General features: G+C 39.1%; 1 protein-coding gene across 1 annotated transcript; it reads left to right on the top strand.

Annotated features, from left to right (window-relative positions):
* Window positions 857–8,993, top strand: LOC8054623 (anaphase-promoting complex subunit 5). Its single transcript, XM_002457572.2, has 20 exons — window positions 857–1,183; window positions 1,518–1,677; window positions 1,792–1,907; window positions 2,010–2,247; window positions 3,096–3,189; window positions 3,307–3,385; window positions 3,492–3,577; window positions 4,105–4,237; window positions 4,347–4,379; window positions 5,063–5,317; window positions 5,690–5,767; window positions 5,875–6,149; window positions 6,666–6,725; window positions 6,899–6,966; window positions 7,083–7,188; window positions 7,279–7,420; window positions 7,685–7,783; window positions 7,873–8,137; window positions 8,279–8,346; window positions 8,495–8,993. Exons 1-20 carry the CDS (start codon window positions 959–961, stop codon window positions 8,648–8,650), a joined length of 2,736 nt encoding a protein of 911 aa, XP_002457617.1. The 5' UTR covers window positions 857–958; the 3' UTR covers window positions 8,651–8,993.

The raw sequence follows: 10,362 nt of genomic DNA, 5'->3' as shown, positions 1-10,362 counted from the left end.
TCGTGGCGTAGATCGCCAACGCGCTCCTAGAGGAAGGGACGCGAAGATCGTGGCGGCAGGCGGGGTGAATTCAAAATTTGTTTTGAATTGCGCTTGATCTTGGTAGACTGGTCTTGGAAAGTAGAAAAGGAGATTTTTTTGGTGGATGCCATACTCGAACTCGTGGTGTCGGGCGTCGTGATCATGAGGGCCGCGCGAGCGTGGGTGAGGGAGAGTGAGAGAGTTGGGAAATCTCATCAAACTTTTAATCTCAGCCGTTGCATATGTAGTAGGTAGATTGTGAATCGTTGATCTTGAAGAAGTTTTCAATTATAGTAGAGATATGACATCGAATGTTTGGACAAGTACTAAATATAGACTATTTACGAAACTAAAACATAGCTAGAGAATAATTTGCAAGACAAATCTTTTAAACTTAATGAATTATTGCCAAATAAACAAAAATACTATGTTAAGGCCTTGTTTAGTTCCAAAATTTTTTGTAAAATAAACACTATATCACTTTTTTTTGATAAATATTGTCTAATCATTAACTAATTAGGATTAAAAGATTTATATCGTAAATTACAGATAAATTATACCATTAGTTATTTTTTATTTATATTTAATGTTTTAGACATGTGTCGCAAGATTTGATGTGATAAAAAATATTAAGGTCTTGTTTGGATGTAGTCAGATTCACATCAATCCACATGTGTTGAGCTGGATTGGAGTGAAACTTGAACTAAATTACACCCCAATTTACACCAACACACATGAATTAAAGTGAATCCGACAACATTCAAAAAAGACCTAGAAATTTTTGTAAAATTTTTTGGAACTAACGGAACCAAACACCCCTGAATCCCTGTCCCGCGCGCCCGCCCACCGTCTGCTTCACTTCATTCCGAGCCGAGACGAGACGCGAAAAAAAAGGAAAAATTCAAAACCCTCGTCTCCGGCGGCGGCGGGCGGCGCCATGAGCTTGTTCGCGGGGGTCGGCGGCGGCGCGGCGGACGCGGCGTCCGGGGGCGGCACAGGAAGGGCGCTCCTGGAGCTGACGCCGCACAAGATGGCGGTGTGCCACCTTGTGCAGGTCTTCGCGCCACCGGCGCAGGCCGGGGGCGACGTCGTGCCGCCCTTCCCCTTCGAGTCCCTCGCCCACCACAACCGCCTCGGACTCTTCCTGTTCACGCTCACGCGGGTACGTCCTCGCGCGCTTGCTTCCTTGCTCCCCCCTCGAAAATCGAGATGCTGCTGCTTGTTATGCTTGGTCTGCCCTGTGCTTAGTACCTGTATTTGGAGATGTGGAGTGAGCGCTTTGGATCGGGGCATTAGGGTCTCGAGGATTTAGGCATTGGTCCCATGATTTTGTTTTCCCCCCGTAGCATCTGCACTTGCCGTCTACCATTTAGGCTCAAGCAAAATAAACAAACACAGTGATGTGATGTACTGTAACAGCGTGCACAGTCAGTGAATGTTGTTGCACTTGATATTGTGGTAGATACACAGGTCCTCTTAACTCAGTAATTTTGTAGTCATGCGAGGATTTTCTGGAGCCTCCACTGGAAGAATTTTTGAGGCAGCTGAAGGCAGTGGATGATTTGGCTAATGGTTGGTTCTGCGAGCAGCTGACAAGTTCTCTGTCGGCACTCATCTCACCTGATGACTTGTTCAACTTTTTTGATAAGCTACAAGGTGAGGTTCACATGATGTGGGGATGGATGGATGTTTTTGGCTTATTTATGTTTCCATCATAGGGATGCATTCGAATTGACAGCTTGCTCTGAAATGATATTTCTTTTTTGCCAGGTGTGCTCACTGCATCGGAGGGTGCGAGTGCAGAAGACGTATTTTTGGATCCAAATAGTCAACTTGGAGTTTTTCTTCGTTGCTGCATACTTGCCTTCAACTCAATGACCTTTGAGGTGCTAAGAGTAGTAAAAGGCATTCACGACGATTTTTTTCATCACGTGTTTGTCCCTTTTTTTATTTAAGATGCTGATGTTGTTCACTGAAAATTTGTGTAGGGTGTATGCCATCTGTTGGCAGATCTTGTCATGTACTGTAACTCCACTGATGCTTCATATGACTTGGCGGAAGACGAGGACTTCAATAGTGAAATGGGCAACTTGATGGATGCAGACATAGGTTCTCAAGTTGGTATATTTGACAAATTTCATCAGGGTTATGCCTCTGAGCGTCATATGGGGGAGAGTTCTTCAGCTCTAATTCGTGCACCAATGTCAACCAATGATTTTGATGATGGTATACCTGAACCCTGCCATGTTTGCTGCTTTGATTTTGATGGAAGTATTAAATATGCCAAAAAAGAAATGATATGAAGCACCAAAAAAAAAAAAATCTGGTCAAACTCCAGAATGAAAAGAAGTGATGGTCACAACCTGGATGGACTATTTATCTCAGTTTTTTTTCCTGACATTTAGTTAGTTTCTTCCTTTTTGGGCTGTAATATGGATCTTGGGAAGGGCTATCGACTGCCTGAGTTTGTACCGATTCTAGGAAACGGTATCCGTTTCAAGTATTTTATTTTAGTTCCAAGCTTGACGAGATTACCTCCTGATTTGTTACAACTTTGGCATGGGACACTAGAGAATTGCAGCCTAGCACAGACAGTTTGCCTTGCATCTAGCTGCATTACTGTCCCATTTTACTTTTGTGTCATGATTATATATATAATTGTTTGGCCTACAGCATTCACTGCCAGTGCTATGTTTCTCTCTCAAATAACATTGTACTGCTGAAGAAGTGGAGCATTTGCAGTGTGTATTTATTTTTGTACGATTTTGATCTTTCGTTTTTTACTCATGCTAGTTAATTGGTATGTATTACTAAATACATTAGGGCATACTGAGTTCTGAAAGTTCCTACGTGTTGTGGATTCTTCTGAGGGAGGGAATTTTTGGGCAACCTTACGTTTTATTTTTCAAGGAGGCTGATTCGAACACTAAATAGATTAGGATAATGTTTTTTTGCTTTATAAATCAGCTTTTCTGTTACTGTATGTAATATCACTATGTAGAGTTATTTTGGTTTTATCTGGGCATCAAAGAATTTTTTGGTTGACAATTTGCATTTCCTTTTTTCTATGCTAGCTAATATTTTTAAAGCGGATGGCAACCCAACCTGTCTGAGATCAAGGTGGCAATTAGAGGCTTATCTTAACCAACAAGCTGATATTCTTGAGAAGTGAGTATCCATTCCTACATATAGTCATAAATAACTAATTCTGCCACAAACTTGTTCTACTGCTTCAAAAGCATCAAAGATAAAACATACTCTTTAGTGACAACTATATTATTACAGGGATCCTGGCTCAGTGCCTTTGAATTCATTTAATGCCACTATGACACAGCTTCAAACATTAGCTCCTGAGCTTCATCGTGTAAGTTATGGCACAGTGAATACACCTTAAATTTTCTAGGAGACTTTGGGGAACTATGAATATTTCCTAACCATGTGAATTTTTGTATCCATGTTCTGCTTGCCAGGTCCAATTCTTGCAGTACTTGAATGCCCTTTGCCATGATGACTATGTTGCTTCACTGGATAATCTTCACCGCTACTTTGACTACAGGTCAGCTGCACTGCCCTTAGTATGATGGAGTGTGTCTCATATTTTAACCATGTTCTCTGTAGTTATGTACATGTATGCCAGTTATAGGTAACAAATTAAAGGAATGCTAATCTCTAGTGTTTTAATGTACTACATGGCCTTTCTGTTTGCATTTAAGAATGTTGCTCTTTCTATCTACCTCAATCTCTGTTACTTTCTGTATTAGCATAAATTGTGAAATACAAGTTACAGGGTCCTGATATTTAGCCTGCCCTTGTGCTAGTCTGCTAGATCATGAAAGCACAGGTGTGAGGTGAAACCACTGGCAGGACTATTCATTAAATATATTGTGACTTTTTATTTCCTAGTTCATTTTTGCTCAATAATATATTTTTTAATATTAACCATTTCTGTTTCCTGGAGTATTTTTCTCTTCAAGTTAAGAAGTGTTTGTCATAATGACATGTTTTGTATGAACTTTTGTTAGAAACATATGCACCTCTTGTTAAGCATGTTCTTATTTGGTTATTTCTATCTGCTTGATGCAGTGCAGGGATGCAAGGACTTTTTGGTCGTTCTGTGGCTCAGGTGCAAGATATTGTTGTTGGAAAGTATGAGAGTGCTCTGCTATGCTTAGGCAACTTGCATTGTTACTTTGGACATCCTAAGAAAGCCCTAGAGGTAGTGTGACTTATTTAGTTTTCTTGTTTTGTACTATTAGCCCATCACTTTCTAGACCTACTTGTTTCATTGCAAGTTGTTTATGTTCTGCTTGGTTGCTTTTTACCAGGCGTTTGCAGAAGCAGTCCGTGTTTCTCAAATGGTAAGTTACTGAACTGTATCTTTTTGAAATATGATTACATCCACTATTTGAATGACACTTGAAGTTAAGTTTGTAGTGAACTACTAGTGGTTTATGAGGAAGGCGTAATTTGCTATTGCTAAGATGATTCTGGCGGAGTGTTTTGGATTTTCCTATGGTTCAGCCAGATTTTTCCTCACAAAATTATATTTTTAATCTCCATGTTTATTTTTTAAATTTGCATAACAAATTTCTTTTAAATAAAATTATGTCACTTGATAGCAGATAAAATCTCACCAGTCTTCCAGAAATTTGACACTCCTTGTCCCCTACATGTTGTGATATTAGCATTACTTTGAAAATACATTCGTTGTCATTGAGTTTTCAGTTTTGTCCTATCTGTTTCTTAACCTAAATGTATATATTCCACCTGTATTTTTCCTGGACCTGAAACTGCCAAGATGACCTGATGGATCTCTATAATTTTTTAGTCTAATTGCCTCTTGTGCAAGCCCCTTGGTTCATTAGAGTCCAGTTTTCCTAATGTTCAGATCCCTAAAACTATGGCTACTTGGTATAAGATCTTGTGCATATTTTTGAACAAAAGTGAAGTGTATTTTATTTCCCAAAAATATTAAATATTTAAACAGACTAACAGGTGGTCTTCAATTGTGTTAACAAATTCTAGCATTTTGTTTTTTCAGAATAATGATGATTCATGCCTTGCCTATGTATTAGGAGCCATTTCCAATCTATTATCAAAGATAGGCATCTCAAACACAGTTGGAATAATCACTTCTCCATATTCACTTGGGACCAATATTGGACTGGGCACACCATTATCCATTCAGCAACAGTTACTTGTTCTTTTAAAACGATCACTCAAGAGAGCTGATGCATTGAAACTTCCAAGTTTACTATCCTTCGATCACCTTTTGTTGGCAAAATTTGATCTGAAGGTATGATATCTACCCTTTTTTCTTCTTAGTATAATGATACACAACTCTGTTGTGTGCTCGAGAAAAAAAAACTGCTACTAGTATTTACTATTTATTGCTGTTTGACATTAGGATTTAGGAAGATCTCTTTACCTAGTCATGTTTAAATTTCTCTGCCTATCCTCATGCAGTTCTCCTGTCATAGTTATGTCAACATTTGAACATGATGCACAGCTTCAAACTTACAGTCTAGTTATCATTGTATTTATATTACTGTTAGTATGTCATCTGTCACTTTGATCTTGAAAAGACTAGATGTGCCTTAAGAACAGACTTATGTGCTTCAACTCAGAGCATCCTTGTTTATGAACCTTTTCTTTCTTGGTTTGTCAGCATGTCCAAAGGCCACTAGTCTCTTTTGGCCCTAATGCATCTACAAAGCTTAGAACATGTCCTGCAGATGTCATCAAGGTATGCTGCATTTACTCCAAAACATTTTATGCTCATCCTTCAGAGCGCTGTATAAGTTTGCTTCTATATTAAAGTATTCATAATTTCTCTTGCTTCTTTTTTTGCAGAATTTAAGATTAGGTTCCCGTGTGTTGACTGACTTTGGAGCAGATGTACTATCTACTTCAAATGATAATGGTAGTTTTAGCACTTCGTGGCTGAGGAATCTATCTGCCACTTCTGATTCATGGCGTAGAAGTTCTATGAACACCAAGAAATTACATATTAATGACTTCGACAATTTCCATTATCATGCACAACCAAGTCCAGTACCTGCACCAATATTACAATTAGCTGGCTCAGCATGTTTGCTGAGAGCGACCGCTTGGGAGCACTATGGGAGGTGCATATCTATTTTCTGTTAATGTCAGGGTTCAGTTTTCATAGTGGTTTGTCATACCGAATTCTCCAGCTTGTACAGTGTTGTATTATAGGAAAAGGGGTGGGTTAGATAAGCAGCAAACAAGTGTCTTGCAACTAAGAGCAGATACTTGATGAACAATTTAAAAGCGCTTTACTCATTGTGGGCACTGTTGATTCATATTTTATCTGGTACCAGGAATTATCAGTCTTAAGTCTATTTATATTAGAAACAACGGGGTCTGTACATCACTGTTTGTTCTATAGTTCTATCATCTATAAAAATAAGACCTTTTATGATCCTGGTGTCCTATTGCTTTAATGCATCCCCTTATCCTAATATCTGCCTTGTTTACTGCCAAATTGTCAGCAATTCTTTTAGCTGCCTTTTTATGGTTGTTTTATGTCCCTATCAAATATATCTTAAAGTGGAGTTTAACTCTACCGGTTCCATTTCAAGAAAATTAATATTTCCATATTTTGTCAACCCTCTTCACAGTGCTCCAATGGTACGGATGAATGCTCTGGTTTATGCAACCTGCTTTGCGGATGCTGCAAGGTGGGAATGTGCTAAATGCCTAAATTTAGTGTCTTTTCAATAAATTTACTATTTTTTTATATAAATTTTTTGCAACTATTCTTTAACTGTTTCACACAGTTTTAAACTTTTTAAATGAGAAATCTGATGCAAAAGAACCTGGATTTGTGATGCTATTGTATTTTCTGTTACAGTTCGTCAGAGTTATCGCTAGCATATGTTAAGCTAATTCAACAACTGGCGGTGTTCAAAGGATATTCAGGTTAGTTCCTATAATGCGACCAGATATGTGCCATAGCCCATAGGCCATGTAGTGTCCCAAGAGCCATGTATTATCAACCTTTTCTAATGGCCTTCTGTTATGTGATTGATCTGCAGCTGCATTCTGTGCTCTAAAGCTTGCTGAAAAGAAGTTCCCATCCTCAACAAGTTTGCACATCCAGCTTCTAGGAATGCAGATTCTACATGAGCGCGCACTTCATCGGTACAAAACTGTTTCTACACTTGATTTTGTAGTTGCATTTTGCTTCCATAATCTAATGTGCTATTATTTGTGTAAAATTGATCTACTTAGAGGGCATCTAAAAGTCGCGCAACAAATCTGTGATGAGTTTGGGGTGTTGTCATCTTCTGTTTCTGGAGTAGACATTGAGCTAAAGACAGAATTTAGTGTACGACGAGCTCGCACTCTCCTTGCTGCAAAACAGTTTAGCCAGGTTATGCACTTCCTTTGCTTATATTTACACAAGAAGTATGCATTTCATCTTATTTGTTTTCCATTCATTAAGAAAAAAATTGAAATGATGTGTTTTCCTTTTACATATGCAACTTGCAAGCACATTATGCATGGAAGATATCCCCCCTTCCCTTAGGTTTTACAGGGGTTAGGGCCCTTCCTAATTCTGAGTACACTCTTCATCATGCCATTACTTGAACTGACAGAATAAGATCTGTTTATGACACTTGACTTTTTCACACAGGCTGCAGCTGTGGCCAATTCTCTTTTCTCTACGTGCTACAAGTACAACATGCAGGTTGAGAATGCAAGTATTCTTTTATTACTTGCTGAAATACATAAAGTAAGTCATCATTTTTTTAAACTAGAACCTAGTAAAATACTGCAATTCTGCAGAGCAAGCTAACACTTCTTTTGTTCTAATTCTCCCAGAAATCTGACAATGCGATCCTTGGGCTTCCTTATGCGTTAGCCAGCCAATCATTCTGCAAATCATTCAACTTGGATCTGCTTGAAGCCTCAGCTACACTTACTCTTGCTGAGTTGTGGCTGGCTCTTGGATCAAGCCATGCAAAGAAGGCACTGAGTCTTGTCTACCAGAGCCTCCCCATGATTCTTGGCCATGGTGGACTTGAGCTACGTGCTCGAGCTCACATTGTTTTAGCAAAGTGCCATTTAGCCGATCCAAAATTCTCAGGTACTTTGCAATACTTCGTGTTCCATTATGTGGAGAACCTCACATTGATCTGCTCGATACATACACCTAGATGCTAAACGCTTCCCATAACAATGGACGTGGTTCTTTTTACTTCTTCCCTTTACTGTCGTATTGTTGCAGTTCTTGAAGATCCTGAAGCTGTTCTGGATCCTCTGAACCAAGCCACTGAAGACCTGCAAGCATTGGAGGTGAGCTGATGAATCCAGCTTGTGCTCTTTACCCCTTCTGAGATTCGCAAGATGCTGCTTAGAAACCGACATCCTGTGCGGCTATGCTAATTGCATAAAGGCTTGTGAGTTGTGACATCAGATACACTAAATCCTGTGTCATATGCAGTACCACGAGATGGCAGCAGAGGCGTACTATCTGAAGGCAATGGCATACAACCATCTCGGCAAGCTTGATGAGAGGGAGGAAGCCGCGGCTCGTTTCAAGGATCACGTCACTGCCCTTGAGAACCCGCAGAACGAAGAGGACTCGCTTGCGTACTGAGACACAAGACCAGGTCACCAGGCTCCCAGAGTCTTAGGATTACCATTTGTTATTAGTAGGAAGGCGCACTACTGTACTCGTGTATGTGCAGTGGCCAGTGGGGTGTCTTCAATCGTCTTGGGAAGAGATGATTGATGTGTATATTGTAAGATCCATGAAAATTGTAAGATCAACGCCATCTCTGCCATGTATGCAAGCATGCCCCACTGCCAGAGGCTAGCGAGGGCGTGGTGGCCTTTTTGGTTTTGGACCCGCATGGTGGCAGGATTCAATGCTACATTGAGGCGAATGGCAGGGCCTTGTTTAATTCCCAAAATAGTTTGCAAAATTTTTCATATTCCCCGTCACATTAAATCTTGCGACATACGTATGGAGCACTAAATATAGATAAAAGATTGAACTTGGTAGAGAACTTTGATTTCCGAGTTGCTTTTGCAACTGTCATTGGTGAATGGTGAACTCAAGAGAGAGTACCAGTGTCGACAATGTTTGAATGTAAACAGAACAGGAACAGAAAAATAGAAAGATTGAGCAGTATTTTCCACTGACTGATGTTGGATATTTGTACATGGTGAATAAACACCTAGAACGAACACCTATGTTCATTGATTACATGGGACATTAGGATACTCACAATGCAGACTCTATCATAGAGTCTAAAGTTATTTATTATCTTGAAAAGTGTGGACTTAGAGTCTAAATAAGACTTGAAGTTTTATTTTTTCTACATCTTTTTTTCAATAAATATACTGTCACATCAGCAAAATACCATAAATAATATATACGTAATTGTCTTGTGATAGAGTCTTGCATTGTGAGTGCCCTTAGATTAAACAGATTATTAAATTTAATGCTCAGTGACTAATCTATGGGCCTAGTTGATACAAGAGCTAATTAATCCTAGCGCATCCAAACAAGGATAAAATAGGTGGGCTAATTTTTTTTAGTGGCTTCAACCGGTTGTAAGCCAATTTAGGCTACATGATCTGCGGGAAGAGATTATTTTTTTTTAGTGGCTTCAACCGGTTGTAAGCCAATTTAGGCTACATGATCTGCGGGAAGAGATTACACCAATGACCAATCTTAACAGCCTCTACGTACTACGGGTTCAAACAGAATACAGACAGGCCAAATCGAGATGAAGCGACGTCTTAGAAGTTAGTATTTTTCTTTCCGCTCAGAAACCAACATGTGTTACATTTCAAATTAAGAACAAATCTAACCTGTGGACCTAAAGCGCACAAAAGTTGTATGCCAGTGACTTGTGAGAACATACAGTACAACCAACTTGGTTAGCATACAACAATCTTCTCTGCAGGATAGCTCAGTTAAATAGCACAAGGAAACAACCAGAGAATGTGTATAACAAAAATAATTCCTACTTCAGATTCCAGCTTATACAAACAAACATAATTCCTACTTCTGATATTTCAGCAGTTGTGACGCAATGGATTCCAAGCCATTCTGTCAAAAAGTATTTTCAATAATCAGTGGCATCATACACAATGAACAAAAAAAATACTAGAAGAACAGTCATCAGTCCAAACCTTTCAAAATAACCACCGAACAAATAGTACCATCACCAATGTTGTACATAAGAATCTACAAAATAACATGTACACCCATAAGACAAGGAAAAAAACAAAACTTTGAATAGAAAACAGAAATTTGCACTCTTAATATAGAGAGGCGTCTCACAAAGACCAAGCAAA

This window comes from Sorghum bicolor, chromosome 3 (genome assembly GCF_000003195.3).
Source record: "Sorghum bicolor cultivar BTx623 chromosome 3, Sorghum_bicolor_NCBIv3, whole genome shotgun sequence".
In the NCBI taxonomy this organism is placed as follows: domain Eukaryota; kingdom Viridiplantae; phylum Streptophyta; class Magnoliopsida; order Poales; family Poaceae; genus Sorghum; species Sorghum bicolor.
This window is presented reverse-complemented; position numbering and strand designations above follow the sequence as displayed.